Source organism: Gobius niger (genome assembly GCF_951799975.1).
Source record: "Gobius niger genome assembly, chromosome: 20".
Classification (NCBI taxonomy): domain Eukaryota; kingdom Metazoa; phylum Chordata; class Actinopteri; order Gobiiformes; family Gobiidae; genus Gobius; species Gobius niger.
This window is the reverse complement of record NC_136871.1, coordinates 25,193,293-25,219,974: the sequence shown is the minus strand read 5'-3', so window position 1 is coordinate 25,219,974 and position 26,682 is coordinate 25,193,293. Positions and strand designations below refer to the sequence as shown.

Below are 26,682 nucleotides of genomic sequence, written 5' to 3'. Positions count from 1 at the left end.
ATGATATATTAAAATAAAGACAGACAAATAGGTTGTTACCATTCTGATTTTTTTAATCATTTTTTTCTATTTTTTATTTGGAGATTGAAGCTGTACATCCTGTCTAAAGTCAGATTCAAGCACAGTGCAGATAGCAATGCCTGCAAAAGAAAATTAAAAAAAAGGCAGAGGTGATCACGACCGGAAATATTTACAAAGATCAAACTATGTACAGAAGACGGCAGACTGTACAGACCAAGTTAGCCTGCCATCGCATTCACTACAAACTTCCTCAAACGCAACACAAAGAAATTGCTTCTTCAGCCAGTCTTAAGATTATTACAATACTGATAGGAAAAATGCATGACAAAATAAAAACAGATATTTTCTCTACTGCAAAACATAAAAAATATACTCTTTTCTTTTGTAATGTAGATCCTTCTGGAAAATAAGCTCTCTTCCTCTGTGGGTCTGTTTCACGCTAAAACTCAACACGCAAGATGAAGCGCAGACCGCTTAAAGCATATCTTATAACTATAATCTTCAGTCTTCTATTATGATGAAGCCGGTCATCATTATGGAACAGTGTGCGTTAACCTCCCATTAGAACGGCCAGGCTAGAGCACAGTGTGAAAGAACGACTCATGCTTTGGATGTATAGGCCAGAGGGACAGTTCCATTGGTTATGTCAGAGAAGGGAAGGGTCACAATTTATTTTCTTTACAGGTTGCTTGCAATCGTTCGCCCATAAAGCAAGTAATTATGGAACAGCAAGACAACTGGATAGATGGGGAGTTAAAGAGAAAAAATCTTGCCAAATCACTCACTACTTCAATTGACCTCAATAAACTCTTGCATCTATGAGCCATTAAGCCTTCAACACGGCTGTAATAATGTCCTGCTTTAGGAAGAAGACCTAATCTGAATGACATTAGCTGTTAGGGGTTGACTTTAATTCATGCTTACAGTTTAAGAAACTAAATAGACTCTGTGCATAACTTCAAATCATAACAACGCCGCCCAAAAAGGGACTTCCTGTTTCGATCCAGCACGCTAAAATAAAAGCACCATCTTATTCATTAGTTCAGCAGTTCATTAGTTCAACTTTCTTTCTGCCTAACTATTAACAGACAAAACACTTAAAATGTGTGTATTTAATTATATTCTTGTAATGTTGCAAGTACCTGCTGAACTAATCAATGAGACGAGCTGTGTGCTTTTATTTTGGCGTGCTGGATTGAAACAGGAAGTCACTTATGTTATGGACAGAGTCAATTGCAGCAGAATTAACAGAGCCACACCAACATAAGCAACTGTAAATGTCGGACTTTTGACACGCCACGTAAAAGTGTTGAAATATAAGTTGGTAAAGGTTTTTTGATGTGTGTTATTTACTTCTTACTAACACATCTACCAATCAATTCTATTCAAACCTAATAGCATTGCACCCTTACAGCAGACCGTCCCTCTGGCCGGTACGTCCCGCCACAAGCCGTGAGATAACACTGATGGTCAAGCAAAAAAAATGCACAGCGATACTTTGAAGTCTCCAGTTAAGTGACTTTTTTCCTCCACAGTCCCTGATGATAATATTAAGACACACAAACTTAACAGACTAAACATGTTTCCTTGGAGTTTTTTTTTTTCTTCTTCTTACAAGAAAACATCATTGGCGTACACACTGTTTTTGTTCACCCAGACGGAAAAGGACACAGCAAAATTAAAAAATTGAAAAAGGAAAAAGTCCACGAGAATGAACTAAGACATCGACCTAAAGCGCACACACACAACACGGATCAATTGGCTGTTGCTCTAAAATCTCCAGGAAATTTTGGACCACGACAGGAACCAAGCCCACACAGTGACGTCCATTTTGAGTTCCCACGATGCTTTGCGCACTCGGACCATTCACACTACAAGTAACACTTGGATTGTTGAGTTCTTTCTTTCTCCTTGTTCGCAGCTGTCAGTAAAGCCTGAATATTAGACGCGCCTGTAAGTGGAGGAGCGTCATTGTCTTGTGAGTATTTCATTGAATTATTATTTTTTTAATGGAAAGGGTCCATGCGTTTGGATGATCGCATGCTTGTGCTTTGATCACAGTAAGGTTTTAACAGGTTTACATGCACTCGAGTTAGGAACTGGTTACGACCATAGTGATGTTGACAGGAAGCGGGACATAGAAACATGTTTTTAGGCCGATTTCTATCAATCATTTTTGTACTAACAAAGAATAGAATAAAAGACATAACATACGTGTTTATAAGGTCAACAGCGCCAAAATTGTCCATTCAGATCATTCTAAAACGTGAGATTGCTACTTTAAAATTGCAGCATTTTGAAAACACACGAGTCAATCATCAAGTTTTATGATTTTAAAATGTTCATATTTTAGTTTTATTTCATGTCAAAAGCATTGTAATGAATGCTAAATGATTTCTAAAATGTAAGTTCCATTGTACAGGGTTACAGCATAACATAGAGCCACAGACAAATCCAAATAAATAAGTGTGCAGTTATTGTGAGCTACACCTGAAACTGGGTGGACCGTGAACAGTGCACACATTGACTTAAAGCTCAAGATATCCTGTGACAGACAAGTGTAGCTTAAAACTGAGTGCATGTAAACCCATCCACTGAAGATGGCATGTGATATGTTGCAGGCATCCGCCGCCTGAAACACTCCTTATCAACCTAAAGCAACTTATCTGCACTACGCTTCTGTATATGAGGCCTTATCTTCAATAGTATTACAGCATGATCAAGTTAGGATATATGTGAAGTCCATATCATAGATACATAGCGAGCTGGACAGAACATGCGTCAGGATGAGAATACGTATTCATCTTACAGGAAGTGAGTGAAAGCACACTCAGAAATCTTTGGCTCAAGCCTCACTACGGTTTCTCTGGTCCTCCCCAGAGTCAGCACCTCCTCTGGACCATGTCTGCACTCGACTAAACTGCGGACATTTCCAAGTCACCAGGACCATGTGTCAAAGTCTGTAAGAATGTCACAAAGCCTCACAAATGCGGTGCAAAGTATTGGGAAAGATTGTTGTTTTTGCTATTGAGATTTCTGCGATATCTAATCTAAGTTTTGTACTCAACTATTTCATTAAATTTACCACCCAGTGAAATGCACAATGATTCTTTCAATCTGACTATAGCGCTTCTGTGTATGAAGTATGGTTAAGAGATCCAATCCATCTTGATTTGGAACACTGGTGTTTAATAAACAGCCTCACTACAGTTGCTGATGATTGGGAAACGTCCAAGTGCAAATTGCTAATTCCCTGAGGTGCTACAGAAAGCAGCGCCACCTACTGGACAACGACACTTCCTGTATCTACTGGGGAGACTCGCCACAGAGGAACCCTCAAGATGGCCATCTAAGGTGGAGTCGGACGCAACATAAAATAAGGCAAAACACTTGAACGGAAGTGGCTCGAGAAAAGTCCATGAGATGTTGAGAAGCCTGCGCTGACACCTAAAGCAGAGGCAAGTACACAGTAGCACTTCTATTGAAAGGGATGAATACATGTTTTCCCCCCAGTGATTACGCTGCTCATAAGACCATTTCACAGGTGAGTTTAAAGAGTACCTCTCCGTTCTGTGCAGACTAGAAGAACCTGCACTGCTCGGGTAGGTGGGGTCAGGGGTGGGGCTAGAGGGGAAGGGGAAGGGCTTAGTAGTAGGAAGCGATCCTCGTCTAGAGCAATGCATGTGGCCTAAAACTACTGCATGATCCTGCCCTTGACAAATCCACTACAGACTAAAGTGCTGACTGTTAGCGCCCACCAGGGGGCGCCTACACTGAATATAGAGACAGCACAAAGGGTTTGACTGAGACTTACAGTACACAGGTGTTTGTAAACAGAACGTCCCAGGAACGAATGCATGGCTCTGGTACATGTGCAACAGAGTACTGCTTCATTCAGAATGAACTCACAGTAATCCTCCGTTAAGTTGCATTCTTTTCTTTTACTCCCCCAAAATAAAAAGCAAAAACAAATCTGGTTGCCGAGCAAGCATGTGCTTCTTTTTAGATGTATTTTCTCTACAGTTTTACTTCCAGCTGACTTTTGAATGTTTAACTGATTTAAATACGAGCGCTTTTCCCTTACACCTCTCTTCCACGGTCTATTGTCCATCTGGAGGTGATGAATTTTTCCCTTTTTCTTTTCTTATCCCTGTAACTCTAGATGAGGTTCCCTGGGTGGCCCATGTGCCACACTCATGCGCCAGGGTCTCATTCAGTAAAAGCTCAAGCAAACAGAGGATCAGGCAAAGGTGGGCGCTGCGGCTGCAGCCCGGTGCAGCCCTGCTGGGCGGGGCCTGCTGCGTTAGGATCGGTAATCCTTTTTACTGTACGGCTTGTTCCCCAGGATGCTGTCGATTTCATGTGTGATAGACGATGACAACTTTGGAAGAACCTGAGAACAGAGACAAAACAGATAAGTTTTTGTACATGGTAACAGAATAAGGACTCTGAGTAGAGCTGCTGCTCCTTTAGATTATACTTGTTACCACAGAGACAGTACCCTCTTGTTCTGATGTGGTCCCACTGGGAGATTTAATTAAGATTTGATTTTTGTTATTCATTTGTTCCTATTCGGACACAGTGTTAATTATAAAAAAGGAATATAATGGTAAGAGATTCAAATTAGACTACAACTTCACATATCCAACCTCATATAGCCTTTGTTCCGGCACTCCCTGGGGAAATGTGATCATGGCATTTCTGTGCCAGATGCCACCAGGAAGAGAAGACACTAGTTTACGTGCAAGGCGCATGGTACAAAAAGCCCTAACAAAGAGAGGACAGGCCTTTACTGCGGGCCGGACCTTTAATGCGAGCACACAGAGCACTGAAGAGCCCATTAGAGGAGCCGCTCTTATAAGGAGGAAGTGCTGAGCGGCTGTGTCCCCTGGCAGCACATCCTCTCTGACCTTATTAACGAGTACAGTAAGGCAGCCAGGCGTGACGAGGCCAGGACTGCCCACCAGGCTGCACTTCGTGAGGCTGCTGTCCACTCTAACACAGAGATACCACTGTAGAGCTGTTGAAAGACCAGGCTCCTCCGGGTGAAACTTCAATTCAAGAAATAATGGCTCTATAGTGTTCTATTAAAATAGGTGCAAAATGCCAAATGGAACTTTGTAGATGTTGTGGTTTGGTCTGATACTTTTTGTGAGACTTTGTCAATAACATACATGATCAGATTCAACCTTTGTTAAGAAATATATATATATATATCTTCTCTTTCTGGTTTGAAAGGAAGCCATTTTGTTAGGGCACTAAACAGCATCTCTCTGGAAAGAAGCCAAGGTGAAACTGTATGTGCACAGTTTTCAAAGAATCAAATATTAAATTCAAAAGAAAGTATTTATTTCACAAAAGCACAAGCTCCAGTTCGTACAGTACAGCTGAGTTAAAGCTTCATGTTGTGAATTTAGTGTGCTGACGAGGTTTTTTTCTTTGACTGCAAATTAATTTCCTTGCAAGGACATTCCCTCCCCACCTGAGGATAGATGTTCAAACTAACAATAATTCATTAATCATGAATCCCCTACTCCAGAGCTGTGGCACTGGCGCCCACACGGTTGCCTTCGTGACCCGGTCTCGGTAAATGCTAAAAGACGGGCTTGGTACAAACACAGCCTGATTACATTTTAAAACTGGAATTTAAAGAGACAATTGCCCGCGGTGCCTTCTCACCCTGCAAATAAATAAATATTCCTTCACCAAATTAGTCTCTGGTGATCTGTGTGGTTCTATTTTAAATGTTAGAAAACCACTTTGTGTTTTTAATCATTACTTAATTATAAAAACACAAAATGACAAGAATGCAGTGATTTTTCTGCTCAATGGCGCTTCACGGTGCTGTTTTTGGACATCTTTAGGTCCGTGGCAAAACCCATTCATTTTACATACAGAAATGTACAGCCTCTACAAAATACCGATAGATTTTTCGAATTACTCGGAATAAACATAGGGCTACGAAGACTTCCTGCTCGTACAACCACGTACTCAGACCCACCTGTATCGCTCCTATGTTCTCCATGAGCTGGTCCGTGTTGGAGGCTCCTAAAAGCACAGAGCTCACCCCCTCGTTACGTAGGCACCACGCTGCAGAGACCAGCACAAAACAATGAAGCACACAAGAACACACACACACACACACACACACACACACACACACACAGGCTCCCGTCAACTGTCCCCGGAGTAAAATATGACTAAATAAAAGCAGCCCACGACTCCTCAGCAGCGGGGGGGGCGGGGGTTGGGGGAAGAAGTATTGACGCCCTTAATGGGAACGGAAATGGCAATAAACCAAACGTGGAGCCGCGACGCAGACGAGAAAATTGTCACAAATATAAACGGACGGAGGGGGCGCTAACCAATGAAGGTGCTTTATTACGGGGAGCGACTGCGTGTGACAGAACTCTAGGGATCTAAAATATGACCCACTCTGGCTCTGCAGAGCGATGTCCAAAGAGGGGAAACCTGCACTGCAATTTAGTGAAATGCATTTTCCGCAACTGTTTTCCCTCATAACATACCACATGATGACTGCTTTTCAAAATGTAAGACTATAGCGAGTACGCATAGACATTTGACTAAGAATTGATCATTTTGTGAAGCAAGGAAAACTGTTTTATCACCCAATCTGTGCTATGATTATGAACAATATTAACCTTAAGTCAACATCTAGGTTTCATTATAAATCCAACCACACAATGCCTGGCTCTTATAGTATGACAGTAACTATATCATTCTATCAACTATACACAACTTCATCTGCTTTCGTTGTGAAGCTGTTCTCTCAGTTTGGCTTGTGACAATCATTACTCAGTATGAAAACATTTTCACAGTGTCACGGTATGAAGTCCAGCTCTTGCATTAAATTTAAAGGGGCTAGATGCAAGTTAGTCATTTTATACTCACTACTGCCACCTCAGGTCTTATTCGTAACTGCAGCTTCTATATTAAGCTTGTGCATGACGGCACTTCGGACCCGAATGAACACCTTTGTGATTGACAGTGCAGGATTTTAGAGGCAGTTGTGGCTCGTTCTACACATTAAGACATGGCTGGAACATTTAGGGGGATGAATACTTAGTTTTAACATTTTTAAACTCTGTATAGTCCCTTTAACACATGATGTCAAGTGTATTTGGGAAAACAACTTTATGGATAACAGTTATAACAGCCATAATTACTGACACGATCTCCGAGATAGCTGCGCATTTTGATCACAATATCTATCTGGGCTGAATGCGGAAAGCAGTTTTGTATCGCCATGAGTGGGAAGGTTTTACATTTGCTGGCAACAAGCAACACTTTTAATGATACTATTTCAAACACAATGATGTATGGTATGCTGCTATGAACTTATAAAAAAAAAAAGTTTGATACTAATGACTTGCTTACTTTTACTTTAATTACTTTTCGGCTACATTTATTTTAAACTCAAGACTAAAAGTATCAATTTTATATCTATTGATAGGTGGAGGCGTACTTATAAGCCCATTTGGGTTTTGCACTTTAATGATTATATCTTAATGTCATAATGGCCTGTTTGCTAGTATGTGCAAAACTAATAAATAAATAAATAACATTTGAAGAGAGGCACCCACAATCCAACCCAGAGCAAATATCCTGCAAGAACTCTGTCCTCTTCCCGAACATTCAGAGGATGCAAGAACGTGCTACTGACAAGCCTCCGACTCTGTTCCATAAAACAAACTGGAAGAGGTATACCCCTCTATACCGCTCACTTCTATAGCTTTTCTCATCAGCACAACAGTTTTCAGCAGTGCTAGCATAATAGCACGAGGCTTTTCTAATCATCAATTACCCTCTAACACGATTAGCTAACACAATGTACCATTAGAACACTGGAGTGATGTTCCTCTGCACACCTATGTACTTGTTCCATTCAAAATCACAACATAAACAATGTCTACACTGCATTTTTGATTAAATTAATATTCTCATTAAAAAAAATCGGAGCTTTTCTTTCAAAAATAAGGACATTTGAAGTGACCCCAAACTTCAGAGCGGTAGAGTAAATCGATTCAAGTCTTAACAGTTAATTGAAACATAGCATATAAAGTATTTTTGTCAAAACTCATACAATCTGTGGTGGCACCTACTTGTTTTTGTTGGTCATGTACAATATATCAAAGTGTTGGTTCAGCTTTCCTTCGTTAGCAAAGCTTCAAAAGGAGCGTGTTGTTTGGGCGAGGCAGAGAGCATTTGGGGTAACACAACTAAAGGCAGTTCACTTGAATAACTGTAAATTCCACTTCTGGACTTGCTAATAATAAGCGTGAAATGCGTGTTGGGAAAAAAAAGAAGAAGAAAAAGCACAAATCTGCTTGGTGTGCATCATCGCCCGGGCTTCATTATGCAACAGCGCTGGGTAAAATACACTTGTAAGCAGATTAACGTACAAAGGGATGCAAAACACAGCTGTGAAAATAGTGGGATTAGGACTTGGCACATGTCACTACAGAATATTTTACGACAAACAACGCATTTGAGCCACTGAACTATCCCTGTGTGTACCATTGAGCTACCTGCTCCTATACACAGTAAATGTAATAATACCCCACTCCAAATGGCACATACTGCAATTTTTGCTTTTAATTTGCTTTCAGTGTTTCCCCTTAAGGGTGGCCAGAGTGCATTGTCTGCCTCCGGGTGTGAAGGGATTTGCATATTGACTTGGCAGATGTTGTAACCCAGATGCTCTCCTTGGCTTTCCGTTCAGCTGCCCGCTTCGGTGTGTCTGTTGGGGCCGTTTTCCGTCTCTAACTGTGCTGAGGACCACGTTCTGCATTTGTATCTGGCAAGTTCACACATTTAGGCTCCTGCACTGTGTCAGATACAAGGGTCTAAGGCAGGGGTGTCCAAAATTAGTGGAGGTCAGAAACATACCTTCAGCTCTATTGTATTAAAGTTAGCAAATTCAATAAAATGTTAATTCATTGATTGAATTAATTGAATATGCTTAAAGTTAAAAAAACAAAAAAAACAGCCTTTACCACAGCTTTCTGTTAAAGCAGTACTAAGTAACTCTTGCCCCTAGCAACTGCAGGTGTCATAGCAAGTTGCGATTTTTTAACTTTTTAATTGTCTTGGAGAGTAAATACTAAAAAAACAGAAAAGGGGGAGAGGGATAATGTACATCCAATTATAAAATGGATTTTCATTTATTTTATTTTATTTTATTTCAATTAAAACAAGACAAAAAAAATCTATTGTGTTTTCAGAATTTGCAGTGAGCCAATTACAAGTTCGCCGCGGGTCGCAGTTGGCCCGCGGGCCGTAGTTTGGACACCCCTGGTCTAAAGGTTTAATTGCAATATAATGTGCACTCTATTCAGCTTATTCCGGAGGCTCGCGTGGGCGCCGCCATGAACTGTGCCCGCCCCCTTTTCTCCTATCTGTTGACATGGGACTGGAGAAGTCCACATAAAATCAGTCCTTCCACGAAAACAAAGCTGTTTTTTGGCCGCGCTGAGAAACGGTGCAGTGTCGGCCATTTTAAACAAATCAATCTGCTAAACATCAGATTTGAGCGGAGAATATTTTCCCTCGTTCTCCGTTTAAATGAACGGGCTTCGCACTCGACCGGAAGTGTCTGTACAACGGAAGTGCCGAGACAAAGCAAAAAGTGTCAAAAGTGGGCGGGGCGGAATAAGGTGAATAGGATTACATATTGGCCTTGGCTAGTACGCGTCTAAACTAAGGTTAGGTCACGACTAAACTAGAACGAATTGGGGACTGAATAGTGGCAAACCCAAACCAAACTAGGACTAACCTGTGACTAACTCTGGGCTACATGAGAAGTAACAACAAACTAAACCAAGACAGGACTCTTCTTTGGGGCTGCCAATATGATGTAAGGACCCGCGTCAGTAGTAAGCCAGGTCTCCGCCAGGTTTATAGGAGTGTCCCCCTTCTGTGGTGTTTATTTGTGGCTGCCACAGTGATGTAGGGGCCAGCTCTGCCTCTATAAATCTAGCCCACTGCCGTCAGGAGCACCGGAGGGATTTATGGTAATTGGGAGAGATGAGGGCGTCCACTAATGGCCCATGAAACCTTATCTATGACACTGCATTACTGAGAGGGAGAGGAGTCTGATAAAAGTGATGCGCAAACTTTACACCAATGACTAAGCGGGAGTAAAGCAGGTCTAGATTCTTAGAATGTATTACTCAAACCAGGCTTATCCAGAACTAAACCAGGACTAATTCAAACCTGTCTGACACAGCAAACACATTTTGAGATTTACTCCTCGTGCCTGAGGCTTTAACAGTCCTCTCAGGACTCTGCCTCTTTGGGATCTTCACATTTTCACATTCCCGTTGCATCGACCGCTTCAGGATTTATGTCGCAGATTGTGTTTTTATGCTGACACCGCCGACCGTTAAGAGCATGCTAACAGCGAGAGCGCCAGATCAAGCGCAATGCACACAATTCAATGTAATGCATACTATGGTATTATACATTCAACAGTACAGTATTAATGCATTATTGTGTAAATGCTCCATATACAGCGATACATATTTTTAGTCTCCTGAAAGCCGTGTTACCCGAAAACTCCTCCCTTTAATCCCTCTGCTCTATTGATGCGTTGCTTTTTTCTTTATTGCTCAGGTTTCCAGGGCAGGCAGATGTAGATGGTGCTGGAATAGACCCATCTGAGTGATTTCCCTACTGCAGTTGAGTAAGCGTTGACAAGAAAGGTAGATTATCCCACTAGTAGAGTCATTTGAACAGGAACCTAGAAGGGTGCGAAGCTAGCCCTTGAAAGAACAAGCTTTCTGTACACCAAGATTCTTCTTAATGCTACAGGCGCTACTACACTTATTCCCGAGAACAAAAATCCTTGAAATCTTGATGTCATTCACAGAGAAGTCCTAGATAACAACATTGTATTTGGTGATAAAACAGTTTTCCTCAAAAACAAAAGTATACAATCCATAAAAATAACTATGATTATGAAGAAAGCTGAAGTTCTACCCTGTCTTGGAAGAGCATGAAGTCACGACAGACAGACCACACAAAACAGTGCGCCCCGTGATGGAGCGGCTGACCCGAGGCGGAGGCACGGACAGACAGAAGAAAGAGAGAGAGCAGCAGAGAGGTCAGCGTACCGATGGCCAGTTGGGGCAGTGTGCAGCCCAGCCGCTCCGCGATTGCCTGCAGCTCTTTCAACTTCGCCTGCTGACGCCGGCCTTCCTCACTCAAGATCTTGTCCTTCAACCACTGGTAGCCCTGTTGGACACACAGCACACCTGCTAAACACCCAGCCCTGCTCTCTGCTGCAGTGCAGCTCTGTGCCAGCAGGGGCCGCTCTCAATATGTAACTCTGTCCTCTCCAACAGTTCAGGTGCACTTCAGTCAAGACTCAGGAGCATCTCAATCCGAATTGTACTTATATCACTAGGATTACTAATCTAATCCTATCATATCATTTATACTCAACATAATTAACCTAATCTGATCTACTATGAATGCACTCAGTTACAGTATATTATAATATTGGTCTTGGCATCTTGGCCCTATTGAATCTTTAGAGTAATTTTCTCCTGTCTCATCATTTTATAACACCAACATGTGAATACATTTACTTAATCTGGTCAAAAGTATTTCTCAAACTCATTTCTAAACCTTGTTTTACAACATTATGCAAAGTCCAAAACACTAAACTGTGCATAGACATAAACCTTGTCATGTTGACAAAACACTTAAAACTTATTTGGCGAAAATGCCACACCAGCAGGCAACACTGAACCACAGCAAGCACCACACAAGGGTTCTAGGGCCACAACGACAAGATGAACCAGGAAGTGTCTGAACATTTAGAAGCTACACAAACTACAGACATGCCACTTCACCACAGAGACAACAAGTCAGTGAGCGTGCTGCACCTAATCCACAAAAACATGCTTATTAGTTTTGACTGAAATATCCCAGTTTTCAGTCATTATGACGCGAAGATTGATGGGACACTGGTAGTAGTGTTAATAATTATAGTCATTTGGGGAAAGGAAAACAAGACTTAAAAGGAAAAACTAGAATTATTAAAAGACTTTGTGTCCCCATAGGCCGTAAACCACTGCAGTTATATTTTGGCTCGGATGATGTGCCAGCACAATAGATAACGCAGGATAAGGCAGGAACAATGAAGCAGGAGTGAGGAGTTCAAGACAATATGAGGTGAGCACGGATATCAAACCTGTAAGATACAAACAGACCATCATCACACACAGTCAACAGAAACAGTGAGAGACAGGGCTGAACAATGAAGCAAACAATGAAAAATTCATCGCTAAACTACCACAATAAGGTCTAAATTACAGCTAATTATTTAAAGTCCAGTCATTTTATATATCATAAACCCCACAAAGTAGGGATATTTAGTTCTCTGCAGAGGATGCTACACAACCAAATTACGGCATTTACTCCATCCATATTCTGATTGTGCTTTGATTTCCATTATTGTTCAGCCCATTGGGTGGTGTCCAACAGTGACAGGAGCAGAGCAGTGACAGACAGGAGTGAGTGGGACCAGGCTGTACCTTTAGAGAGGCCCGAGAGTACGGGGGAACCCTGCCGTCATATTTCCCTGAGATGATCCCACACGCCAGCGGAGACCAGGTCATGGCCCCCACGCCTGCACGTTCACAAAGGGAAGAGAGTCACACCGTTTAGATCTGCAAAATCTACAGAAAACATTTGCAATACCAATGACATGTGCTACATAACGCTGTATAACATATTTGACCTTGTAGTGACCCAGTGGCTGCATGAGTGGTCAGCATGGCACCCTTGCTTTCCATCACGGTGACCTCTTCAATGCTCCGGGATCAATTGTTTTGTAGGTTTTCTGGTGAGAGGCTCCATCTGCAGCGAAAACCTTCCAAACAATTGATCCTGAAGCGTCCTAGAGACCACTGTGATGGAAAGTAAAGGCGCCATGCTGACCACTCATACAGCTGTTAGGTCACTACAAGGTCAAATACGCACAGATATCATATCAACTTTTTTTTCCACATAAAAAGTTGCATAATGCACCTTTAAACTACTCCGATGATCGGAGAAAACACAACTGGTTAACGCGTGGAACCTGCCTTTGTCTTTGGGTTAATAGCTAAGGTTAAAGCGGCTAACTGCTAGTTATTTCACCCCTCTACACCACCCCCGTCTACATGTTGGCCTTGTCATGGCTGGATATATTGAAAAATCAAAGGGGTTTGGTTCCATAACTTTTATTTTTGTTCCATGCTATTCTTCAATTATGATTTTTTTCCCCTCCAACAACAATACTGAAAACACTAATATATAATATATAGCTCACAGTTAAACATTGTTAAAAGCCTATGAGTAAAATCATTCTTTTAGAGCCAGCATGTAGACAGCACAAGGCCAAAGCGAGAGCCCAAAATACATCATTTTTACGGATAGTATGCGCTTCCAGGTGAAAGGAATATCTCTTCCCCTCCAAACCATTATCCACTGAAGGCTAATGTCAGGCCTCACCGATCTTGTGGAAGAGCTCCGGTAGCTGCACCTCCACCTTCTCCCTCTGGAACATGTGGTACTCTGCCTGTTCGCAGATGGGAGGGATCTGGTTGAACTGCCGCGCCACAGAGTAAGCTTCCTACACACAAAATGGGAAAGGGCAAAGAGAAAGAGGGTTATTAAATACAACACAGCGGCGTCTCAATATCAAATACTTGGGTAATATGATTATAGCGAGAGGAGAAAGTTGGTGCAATTAAAGACAACACCAGGGGAATCCTCCATTCACTTGCATTCACACCATCTACGACACTTTATTCCATCTTCTAACATACTTCAGAACACCATGCCATTGATATTTTCGTAGCATGACATAAAATAATGTGTGTGTCTAGAAAATACCCAATGAAAAACGAATGATTTTGGTAAAGATCGAATAACCTTTACACCCAGGAAGTCCTCTACCATTTTGAGATATTTAAACAAAACACAAACTTTAACGATTAAACAAAACAAATCAATAGAAGGAGCAATAACTAGAGATTTAATTGCTTCCTTCCTCCGCTGACCTGAACAACAACAGCACATGGAGCACGCACCTAAAGTAATACACATTGCAAACATGAGCTTCACCATTATCTCCATTGGGCTCCAGCGAGACGTCCCCCAGTACATAGCCATGCCTTGATTTATCACATGGGTCATCGCTCGAACAGTTTCTGCAAAAAGAAAAAAAAACAATAGCACAATTCATTACTCCAAGCTGTGCATCTCATCTGTCACTACAACGAAAGAGAGATGAATGGACTGAAAGAACTGGGGCATATGAAGAAACGGATAAATCATTGGAGACAATACTGTAAGCTATAGACGGACTTCATTATTTGTAGATTAGAGATTAGGAGCAGTGGGGCTGAATGATGGTGAGGTTCTCCCTGGCAGTGAAACCGATGGATTGGATTAGAAGCGAGTCCATCAGTGAGACAGCTCATGTTAGAGGTTCAGAAATCAAATCCAGAAACGCCAAACTAAGACGGTTTACGCGAAAGCAGACATAGACGGTGATTAGAGGTGCGCGAGGATGCAGAAGTGAATCATAGTTAGGACTTTTGCCTTTTCCCTATAACAACAGTGGTGGAGCCTGGGGGAATACACTGCCTGACCACCCCCCAAAAAGCTTTGATTATGGCACACATTTGCGCTGGCATTATTTCAATAAGCTTCTGCAATGTCAAAAGATCCAGTGTTGCAAAAACATGCTGTATTGATGATGGGAGAGTGTGACCACTGCGCAGAGTCTTCTCCATCACATCACAAAGGTTCTCAATGGGGTTTAGATCCACTCTTTCTCAATGTGAGCACCCCTGGCATTGCTGTCCTGGAATACGCCCGTGCCATCAGGGAAGAAGAAATGACGGATGAAATGATGGAATAACCCTGTCATTCAGGATGTCCAGGTCGTCAGTTGATCTCATTCTTTGGGCACATAGTTTTGGGCAACTTTGACCTGACCAACTGTAGCAGCCCCAGATCAGAACAGCTAAATCCACACGGTCGCTTTATTCTTTTGATCAGGCAGTGTAGCTAAGACAGTGGCACATAGGGTTCCTCACATCTCCGATAGTTTTCTGAATGTCTCTATTGTTTGTATTGCCACTTTTTAATTGAACCATACTTCAACCAGTACTACCAACAGTAGTAAAGTGCCACTAATATACATATTTTTAACTCAAGATTAAAGGTACACAAAATGTGTGTACCGTGTCGGTGTTCATCAGAGGGGAAAAAAGTCACATTTTGAGCTTACAATGTGTCAACACAGGCAGATAAATTCCTGTTTGTTTCTAAAAATAAACCATGTTGGGGATTATTTTTCCTATTAACGCAGTGACAGGCTTGCGTGAATGTCAGCGAGGGATTAGAGACGTGTGCTCACTTAACTGTTAGTCAGGTTCTTGAGCTGCACTTTGGGGCAACACGACTCGAATGTCTTTTTTTTACCAAAAGAATTAGCGACTGACCTTTGGACAGCGGTAAACTGGTGTAGTGGCTGTTAGCCTGAAGCAAAGTGTCTCCGCTGACTCTCTCTGCACTGCCGCTGTGGTGTCTGTGTGTTGGAAATCTAAAGGTAAAAAGTTCACCCATGTGCCCCTTCTGTCATGTCGCGTTAAGTTTGAGACTAACAAACTCTTTGGAGATCACACGGCACACAGTGCAGTTAGATGCAACAAGAGTAGTTTGAATTATTGAGCTATTATTCAAAAAAGGAGAACATGGAAAAACAACATAAGAAATAGACCAATTAAAAAAAAAAGAACAAAAACATTTCCCCCCCAGTAAACATGGCTTCCCTTAGAATGGCAACATACATGTATCTAAATGTGCACATGTGCTGTATTGACTCCAAGTGTGACAGTGGTTTTCAATGCATATAAATGACACGGTTTAACAGGAACAGCAGTTCGCACCTCGATAATGAAATGCATTGTCGTCCATGTTCAGTTTACTCAAGCTACGGCTGGATAAAGCTCTGAGCTCCTCCTGAACCAACACAACCAATGACAAACACACTTGTGCCTAGAGAGACATGGTTACTTTAGCAACAGCAAAGACACATTCTGGGTCAGTAACTTACTGGCCACATTTAGCTGATTGTTATGGCTGCTTACAAGTTTTATGCACTCTTTCTTTCCAAAGACACATTAGAAATGACTTTAGTTGATTTTAAAGGGGACGTTACAACATCTTTGCATGATCAAACATGCGTAAACATGATTAGCCAAAGTATTAAGTATTCGCAAAGCAAGGCAGGTAGCATTGCTCATTCCTGTGTTCGTATGGGTTCAATTCAGGATGCTCTGTTTCTCTCATCAACCCAAAATATGCACAATGTGTACATCCTGCAGCGAGGCGAATCTTCAATTCAGTTAGCTTTAATGTCACTTCTGCCACATGTAATATACATTAGGGCTGAATGATATTGAAGTAACTTGTGATATGGCTGTACAATCGCGATAACGATATTATTGCCACTGCAGGTGTCATAGCATGTTACTGTATTTTACTCATTAATTGTCTGTGAAAGTAAATACTACGCTGACAGAAAATACAAAGGGAGAGAGGGATATTGTACATTCAATTACAGAGATATTTTTTTTTCATTCAAACTTGGCTGTAAATTACTATATAAGTGGCACTAGACAGCAGTTAGCTTTGCCCGTTAGCCTGCTAGCTTCTTCTTCGTGATTCTATTAGTGTGTATTGGTGACTCTGACCCGGTGGCAGCGAAGTTGCAATAGTGGTTTTCTGGCCAGAGACACCAGGGGGAGATGAAAGAACCCCCAATCATCCCATTAACTCTTGTATTACCCCCAGAGGGACTACGGAAAGGATTTATTAAGGTAAACAGGTTACTTACTACTGCTTTAACTAAAACACATTTATAAGTTCAATGCACTATTGTTTTATGTCAGAGTTTGCAAAAAATGTTTCTATGTGATGTTAGATCGCATCACCTAATATCCCGATACAATATTTTTGCAATCTATTGTGCAGCCCTTATATACATGCAAAGAATTGATATTATGTTTCTCTGCAAAAAGACAATAAATACGGAACAATAACAAACACATATGAACACAGTAAGAGACAGCAGAGGGAGGGAAGTGGAGAGTTCAGCCTCCTGACAGCCTGCATCCAACAGATCTGGAAACGGGTCCGCACTCAAAATGTCAAATAAACCACTTAGCACGAAAAAACAGACAACTGAGACAAACTGATAAAGTGTAGGTTTCCTCTGAAGCTGAAGAAACAATACGGAATTAGCAATGTTTACTTGAACTGAAAGACCCGTCTTCACCCTGAGAGGCACAGAGAAGCACAGAGCCATCTGCAACAAGCCTTTTTAAAATGCAAAACATCACCTTGACTTCTGCATTTTTAAGCAAAGCTACATGTAGCTAAAGAGGGATTTGGAAGATGCCTGAAGCAAAGGCAGAAACTTGGTCCACGCCTGACCTTTGAACTATAACCCCTCAGAGGAAGTGCACATGCTAATGCGACTGACCAGCTGAGCCCACACGCAGTTGCCATTTTAAAAAGGTCTCAAACATCAGCAGCTCTCTCTCTCGCCTTTTCCGACTGTGGATGTGGGAGTGCCAGGACACACAACACACGCACTTTAAAAATAGATATTTCCCTAACAGCAGATTGGCACATCCTATTTGTCTTTCTGTCGTCATAGAGACAGAAAAGATTGTCAAGAATGCAACAGGCATCACATTATGACAAAAAAAAGCATTTAAGTCAAAGTTTGGGAAGGAATGTAACCTGGCTAACGCCATGCTGCTGTGTGCGCTCCAATCATTTGGAACTGCACAACAGCCTGGGGACCATGGCCGAAGTTTTCACATGGAGCGAGGAGGGCCGGCAAGACGATGACGAGCTATTCGATATACGTAAGCTTGTAGTTTATTTACAGATAATAAAAAAAAAGTTTATTTACGGATCCAACATGACAGCAGCAGACACGATGGTATTTTTTGATCAAGCTTTAGACCTTGTTCTAAATAGTTTATCTCAAAAGTTTACAGCGGGTACGTCATACGTCATCTCATACGACGATACGATTGGCTATGGCTACGTGCAGACGCATGATAGACTTTTTTTGTATCGCCCAATAAACGAGTATGGACCATCGTAAACCACACCTCTCCTATGAGAAAATGAATTGGTGGTCCTCAGACTAAATACCACTTGTGATTTTAGTCTGGTGTTAGCCAGGCTAGAAGGAATGTACAATATATTAGTATTTACGTAAGACGTCTTCTATCAGCTCAAACAAAATCATTATTCTTGCCACTCAGGCATCACGTAACACACAGACATCATGCATTGTCCTCCTCACAATTAATGCCTCAAAACTGGCTTTTAAATTTAAATTACCGGTAATTGCCCAGCCCTGATTCTAGTGTGGGTATCTCCAAAACTACTGCTGTTCCCAGTCAGCAGGATCAGTCTCAGAGCTTTTGTCAACCAAAGATGTATTGTACAGTATGATGCATGTGGCTATAGTAATATTACTTATAATCAGTGTTGTTTTTGGCAGCCCTTTTAGTTTTAGTCTTTTGGATGAAAATGCTTTTAGTTTTAGTCAAGTTTTAGTCAGTTTCATTATGAAAAAACAACAACTAATTTCAATAAACTGGAATTGGGATAAATAATAATAATCTCTTGGCTTTATATAGCTTTTGACAAACAGGTTGCACCACGATAGGCACTGGCAGAAGTGTCATTGTGAACAGGACTTTTCCCAAAAGCGCCCGCTCTCCCCGTCATCGACATGCTTTCTGCGTTCATGCACTGTGGTATTTTACGGTATTAAAAAAATGTGCGTCAATGAAATGATACCGTTATCTTCTTTGTTGACGAAAACAACACTGCATATAATGCTTAAAAAGACAACTTTTGAGAAACAGAAGTATTATTACCTTCCATTGGCGTGTTGGGATCTGGTCTATTTGCAAAAACCACGTCCACATAGTCCAACTGGAGTCTTTCTAAGGATGCCTTTAAACCTAAAACAGAAACATCGGTGTATTATAAAGTTGCAATATGGTGCAAAAGTGATGAAAAGCATTTCAACCTGAAAAGACTCACAGAGACAGAAAATGCATTAGAACGTTTTATTGAACATGCGAATCATTATTGGGGCTCAGACCCCGGCGGAAGATCGCTTGAACAGCATGAGCTGCTGGCATTGGACGCTTGCTAGTATCTTCCCCGGAGCCTGGACACTGGTGGTGGTAGAAGGAGACCCGGGGTGGCCTGTCGATGAGTTGAGGAGAGGCCAGGCGGAGAAAGGGGTGGAGGAGGGTCGTAGCACGGCTGGGAAACTCTGAGTGATTGACCAGGGGGCTTAAGAAGGGGAACCTGAGCGACGAGTGGCTGGAGCAGAGACTGACTGAGATTGGCTGACTTGTAGGTGCGGCTTGAGCTGGGTCTGTGATTGGATAATTGAAGAGCTGCCGGTGATGAGATGGATGAATGCGGCTGGTATGTCTTCCAGGTTGTATTTGCGCCTAAGCTTCATGTGACAAAAAGTTTCATAAATTTAGATTCAGGTTCACTTGATTTTGCTGTGGATCCTGGCTTGTTGTGAGAGACTCTGTACCATTTTCAAGGGGCAGACAAAAGGTACAGACTCGTTCACTCTCTGAATAAATGGTTAGCGTCTTATCAGTGCATCTTTGCAACACCACTGCCTTGCGAGAGATCTACACTCGTCCTTTTTCGCTCCTATAGTTTTTCTTTTTATCGTTTTCACGTTCAGTTTCCTCCCTCCGTTCAGCTGTGGCTGCGTGGGTGCCGTCCTGTGCGTGCCCTTGATCGTGGTTGGGTGTCTCTCCCACACCTTCTCTGGACACGCTGTGCTGCTGCCCTGATGGCTGCAGGCCATGTTCTGCTCCCAGTGCAGACGGCTCCTCAGATGGCTTTTCCTCACCTGGTTTATCAGTACTCTGCCTCATCTGCATTACTTTAATGTGTGTGGGCTGTAATATATCTGTATATGTGGGGATTCAGGTGGTTCGGTTGGGGCCGGAGTTAATGATTTGTATCTGTAAACCACTTTTAGAACTAAATGAATGAAGCCTGATTTGTTTAAAGTGTTAATATTCTTCTTTTTCTTCTGCCTGTTTTTGTCCACCAACACATTTCTTGTCAATAGGCGCTCTTTCCTCAATACTGTATATTTTTAGTCTGTTAATAAAAAGTCATCTAAGCCTGAATAATTAGTGCGCACAGAAAAGCCTCTCCGATCCAAACAGTTAATTATTCAGACGTGGCTGCATTCCCCGGGAGGCCTCACAAGTATGGGAGCATTTTGTTGTTATTGTGTCAGCATTTAATCCAATAATCTGCGGCGCTGCGACGTACCTTCTATAATGTGTTTTCTGGATAAACCCCTTTCGGTCTCAGCTCTGCAAAAAGAAAAGAAAAAAAAAAAACAACAACATCAGAAGCAATTAAAGGGAGGAGAAAAAAAAATGGAACCGCCACTTTATGAGAAACTATTGGATTTTGTGTGGCGCAAAGAAATAGACCTGAAATGAAATACGATCTGTTTATAGGAGGGAGCAGAGATTAATTTACAGTCTGGATGTTCATTTTCATTTTCTTTCTTATGAGAATCAATACAAAATAATAAAATGTTTACTTACTTCCCGCCCCAGAAAATCTTTGTTGTTATGACCAAACTTGAACGCCTAGAAATGGAGAAAGAGAATACATTAAAAAAATATTTCTATCTACAGAAATCAACAATCATTAATTTGGCGCTAAAATATACAGACAGAAAAACTCAACCTAGGTAAGTAATTCTAGTCAAGTAAGTAAATGGTAATAAGATACTACAGGTTGACTGATATATTGGCTGGCCGATATATTGGGCTGATAAAAGCCGATATCTCCGAAAGTGACAGAGGCTTCCCTTTTTTATGCATTGGAAAGAGCGAAGTTAGGGCTTTAAAACGAGTCCTCCCACAACTTCGATCGAAATTGGTTAGCTACAAGTTTGTTAAACACAAGTTAAACCTCAGTGAATATGGACATGCTGTATGTCATTTTGAAGCTAAAAATCTGAGGTAGTTTTAACCTCCGCCTCCTGTGTTTGGATCACTAAAATACAGCAAAATGCTGCAGCTAGCAACAGTATGCTAATGCTAACGGCTGGAGTGGCTGATTGTTTTATGTTTATGATTTATGTTTTTACAAGATTAAAGACCAGACATTAGGAGAAATCAGCCAAAAATAGGCGCTTATGGCCCCTAGAGGCCATAAGCGCCATTGCAGGTGTTGTAGCATGTTGCGTATTTTTTACTAATTAATTGTCCGTGAGAGTAAATACTACGCTGACAGAAAAGACAAAGGGAGAGAGGGATATTGTACGTCCAATTACACAATGGAGCTCATTTTTTTCTCTCAAACTTGGCTGTGAATACTGTTTAAGTGGCGCTAGCCCACAGTTAGCTTTTCCCGTTAGCCTGTTAGCTTCTTCTTCGTGATTACATTAGTGTGTATTGGTGACACCGACCCGGAGGCAGCGAAGTTGCAAATTGTGGTTTTCTGGCCAGAGACACCGGGGGAGATGAAAGACCCCACAATCATAACATTAACACTTGTATTACCCCCAGAGGGGCTACGGAAAGGATTTATTAAGGTAAACAAGTTACTTAGCACTGCTTTAAATCAGTTTAAAAGATAAAAAATGCGATTGCAATATGGAAACTAATTATAAAGAAACTTGTCTGAAACTCTATCAATAGGTTACAGCCCAAGAGACAACAGCTCGGTTTTGTCATTGTCAAACCAATCTATCTTAACTTGCAACTTTGCTTCATTTCAATATGCTGTAATAAAGCAGCGCCGCGCAGCCTCGCAGTCTTTGTCCTACACACATGAGCGGTTACACTAGGGCTCTAACTTTCCAGCGCAATGGAGACGCCAATCAAAGACAGAGAAAGAAAATTACAAATTAGTGTAGGCCAATGCATTATTTAGCTTCATTGAGGATGGACACGGGGCTGTAGGCACGGCTGGCCCCGCCCGTCTACATTAATCTTTCAGCGCCGCGCCAAACTGTTCCAGCTCACAACACACTGCCACCCCCCAATATGTGCCGGAGAGGAGATGACTCAAGATTAGGAAGGTGGGGAAGCAGGGAGGAAATTAAAAAAAATAATTGATTAAAGTGCGGATTCATACCTCCAGCCTTTTTTCTTTATGATGTTCCCAAGTACCACCTCGGCTCTAAAAGAAAACACACAGACAGAAAAGTTATTGTTAATCCATACACTCAGGTTTCTGTTAAGCCGTGTATCACTCACACAGATCTTACACATGTTTGTTGAAGCTGGAAGGTCTTGGCTTTCAAATGAGGCATCACACTGGTTTATAAGACACTTTGAGATTTGGATTTGCATAATTGCAAACCTTATCCTTAACCCTAACCCAGAGCTGGCAGGTAACAGGTAAACATCCGAGAAGGGAGAATTACAAAAACGCCTGAACTGATCTTCCCGAATAGAACAATCAACTATAATGATTCAACTGGAAACTGGCAGTGATTATCTGATGTTAAACACTTGTGCACTGCCCTGAGAAAGTGCACAAGTGACATCGGCTTATTTGACTCAGGAAGATCCAGCGGTTTCGATCGATCCGACTTTGTAATTATATCGCAACCATAGATATTTAACCTCTTAACCCCCACCTTCACTCAGATCTAAAAGCTTCCAGAAAAAAAATGTCAAAATAGCAACAAAAATGAGACGAAAACAAGGAGCAAAAAAAAAAAAAACCCTGACAAAAAAGTGTGATGAAAGTGACAAAAAACAACGAAGATGTTGTCAAAATGTGTGACAAAAACGCAACAAAAGAGTGACAAAAATGGGATGAAAAAGCGACAATGAAATAATGAAAATGCATCAAAAAAGTGATGGGAAAAAATGGCCAAAAAGTGGTGACAATGCAAGGAAAAAGACTCATTTAAAGGAGTTTTGTAGGCCTTAGCTAGGCCTATTGGCTGAACCCTTTTAGATTTGGGTAAAGCTGAACCAGTTTTTGCTGTCATACTTGTGACACTCATAACTTTTAAAAACAGTCACAAAGGGCACAGTCTGACTTACCCTAAGTCAGGTTGTGCATCAAGATGGTCAACATGAAACCTATAGGACACTCTACATGCGACTCCCTACCAACATTTTGTTTGCAATGAACTTGAGCACCAACTAGAAGTCAATGTTTGAAAATTATTTAATGTAACACTGGATTAAACAACTATATTAAACACTGGAATAGGTGGGACAATATACAAAACAATATTTGCCTTTGTAGAACATATTTTTAGTATCCAGACCAGCTTTTATGTGTATCTGTATTCCATTCATCCATCCATCCATCCATCCATCCATCCATCCATCCATCCATCCATCCATCCATCCATCCATCCATCCATCCATCCATCCATCCATCCATCCATCTGTATTTATTTCAACTATTCCCAATTTTTTATGTGATGTAATGCTACATCTTTATTGTTCCACAGTTCAGTTACAAAAAACTGGATAGACACACAAACGCAAAGTCCTGAAAGTGCATTGCCATATTTGCCTTTTGGATACAGTAACTATTACTGCATCTTATCTTTCCATGAGGACACACACACACACACCTGTACAGAACCATTTCTGTTCAGGCTGTTGAATAATTGAGGGAGTTTTGGTGGCCAGCTGTTTAGGCCACTGGAGTGTGAATGAGATGGCGGGTAAAGTGACAGAGTGGTTCAGGCAGGGACCTGGGACGGACCTGGGATCATTAGGTAATGACTGCAGTGATGAGGGAGGAGGTGAACGACGGGCTCATTAGGACTGACCACAAACATGTCGGCTGTGGAGGACACAACTGTCACCCTCGCATTGATAAATAACGATTAATAACAATTTTTTAAAAAAAGTATTTATTTTTTATATTTTACCTTAGGATACAGGCAGCTTCACTGGAGCAACTGTAAGACTCTCAGGTTTAAACTTTATTCCTGAAAGCCGCTACAGTTTACTTGTCAGCAGGACCAGACTAATGTAAAGAGCGTATTGAACAGTTGTCCTCTTAATTGTATTCTTTCTGAAGCACTCTGTAAAGTGCTGTTTCATGATGTTTAAACTTGCTCCATCAATACCTCTTAACCCACTTAAGACCTTTCCCCCCTCCATTTATCTCCACAAGAACCTCCTCAGATGAACCATTAGATTGATCATTTCCTCCTTAAACTATCATCATGCATTTAAACGCCAGACTAAAGGTCGGCTGGTCTTTTATTCACTATAAACCATTCTTATCTCACGGTTTCTTTCTCAGATTTGTTGTTTGCTAGCTACGTTTTGTTCTGTTTTGTCTCTGATTTGAATGAGAAACACATTGGTCCCCTTGGCTGAATCTCTGTTAGTTACAATCTCTCAAACTACCCATTACGTACTGCAAAGTTTTCAGTCTTCTTTATTAAATGTGCTACATAAATAAAGTGTATTGGACATCTCTCTTTGCTGTTGCAGTTATGGATCACAGTAGCCACGTGTCCTGTCAGACAGTCCCCGCCGGCCTCTCATCAGTCTCCCCCTGAGACCAGCGTCCTGTGTCTGCTCCGTGTGTTTCCTTCACCAGAGTGTGACAGCCCACACACAGACGTCAGTATTACACAAGGATTTTCTTAACTAATTGATCAAATGTCCGAGCGAAGACAGTCATAACGACCATTGGAATAAGACATGATGCATGACTTAGAAAGGGCAAATGGCGGCACGGTTGCTTCACAGCTAGAAGGTCCCCAGAAGGTCCCCAGTTTCCTTTCTGTGTGGAGTTTGCATGTTCTCTCCGTGTCTGCATAGGTTTCCTCTGGGTACTCCGGTTTCCCCTACCACTAAAACATGTACAATAGGCCAGGATGAATGAGAGTGTGTTTCAGAGTGCGAGTGTGGGACGACAGATGGAAATGAACCCATGGCTACAATCCAGTGTGGCGTTTTTACATGCATGAGACCCATGTATGTTCATTTACATGCACTGTCCCGACCAAATAAACCAATAAATCATTTAAATAATTTAGTAAAACGTTATCCTGTGGTGGTTCATGGGTCATGGTGGATTATTTGTTTCTATAAGTTTATAATGAAATACATATCCCATTAAGATACACATTTGTATTTACATTTTCACAAACTCAAACCAAACATCACTGAGGTTTTGCATAGCATTGAAGCTCTATATACAGAGAACTCTATACTAGTATAGTTATCATCAAAGTATAGTTATCGTCATCATATCCTCATAGTTATAAATCTATTTAAATAATGGTGTCATGTTTAGGGCTGTCAAACACGGAGCTTTCACTCACGACTAATAAAAAAAAAGATGAATGCATTAATCATGGATTAATCACAAAGTTATTGCATCACATTTTGACAAAACGCACTCCAGTATCTGGAGCACTGGCGTTACCTTAAAGGAAAAATGATCAATGAACTCTTTTCCGTTGGTCTCAGGGCCTTTCACATAGATTTATAAAACAGTTTGTTAATGAAGTGAGAGCAAACATTTTAAATGACAGTGTTTAATGTTGGCCTGGTATTAAGAATTAATATAATAATTACATTACAATGAACTATGTTTGATTAAATCTCAAGTGTCACTCATCTGATTTGTTTTTAATTAGCTGATTGACAGAACTAGTCATTTTATTTTCTGAGGAAAAGTCAAATATGTTGGTTTTCAAAGGCAACTTTATCACATACTCTCACATACTGTGGAAAAAGAGTTCCCTTTTTCAACACAGCCAAAGCTGATATGTTGATTTTTCACATGCTGGCTAAATAAAGCACATTTGTATTTATTAGGCAAAAAGAAATAATAATGCCCTTCTCGTTATTCCCAGTTTTCAAAGCTTTGATGGCGTGTGAGCCTGCTGATCGCAGCAGCAGCACATGCTGTGTGCCTAATTGCCAACATTTATTTTGATCCTATCTGCCATATTGGAACTGTTGCAAAGTGAAGCCTAAACACGAGAGTGACAAATTAGAGTCCTAACTGTTTTGGGCTTTAGGGCTGAGCCAAAACAAATCGACTCAACACTCTGTCAACATCTGCCAAAACCAAGGATAAACAGAGACGAGACTTCATTCATCTGTCTGCGCTTCATAAAGAGAGAGTGTGTGGCTTTTCTACAACATTTCACCAAGAAACCTTTTGTGACAGAGAAGTTGAATTTGATTATTTATCTTAATAGATGAGAATTTGAGACTAAGCACATTGCAATCTGGTTGATTAGCTGCTTGCATTATAACACTGCAATAATCTGCACTTCATTATGAGGGAAAGCACCAGTTGACAGATAATAGTGATACATTGTGTTAATCAGATTATTGAAGAAAGCTAAAACTGGTGATGTGTGCTATTTGGGAGATTAGACACTGGCCTTGACTGAGACAGAGACTGACTTAAGAATAAACTGCAGCTTTTTCCAGAGCTTATAAATCTGTCTAACGGAGGGAGGAGAGAGAGGCAGATGACAGCCGAAGCAGCGCAGGCTGGATGTGGCGTCCTCCG

General features: G+C 41.3%; 1 protein-coding gene across 3 annotated transcripts in view; it reads right to left on the bottom strand.

Annotated features, from left to right (window-relative positions):
• Window positions 1-3,621: 3,621 nt before the first annotated feature.
• Window positions 3,622-26,682, bottom strand: part of LOC306979389 (voltage-gated potassium channel subunit beta-2) — a 168,635-nt gene continuing 145,574 nt past the window's right edge. For all 3 annotated transcript variants that reach the window (XM_079578310.1, XM_079578309.1, XM_079578308.1), the window contains 10 exons: window positions 22,291-22,335; window positions 20,748-20,792; window positions 20,464-20,507; window positions 19,017-19,103; window positions 14,161-14,246; window positions 13,546-13,666; window positions 12,585-12,679; window positions 11,157-11,277; window positions 6,023-6,111; window positions 3,622-4,414 (listed from right to left, as the gene is read on the bottom strand). In XM_079578310.1, coding sequence (XP_079434436.1) covers window positions 4,325-4,414; window positions 6,023-6,111; window positions 11,157-11,277; window positions 12,585-12,679; window positions 13,546-13,666; window positions 14,161-14,246; window positions 19,017-19,103; window positions 20,464-20,507; window positions 20,748-20,792; window positions 22,291-22,335 — 823 coding nt within the window. In that variant the 3' untranslated portion in view covers window positions 3,622-4,324. The remainder of the gene's footprint in view (window positions 4,415-6,022; window positions 6,112-11,156; window positions 11,278-12,584; window positions 12,680-13,545; window positions 13,667-14,160; window positions 14,247-19,016; window positions 19,104-20,463; window positions 20,508-20,747; window positions 20,793-22,290; window positions 22,336-26,682) is intronic.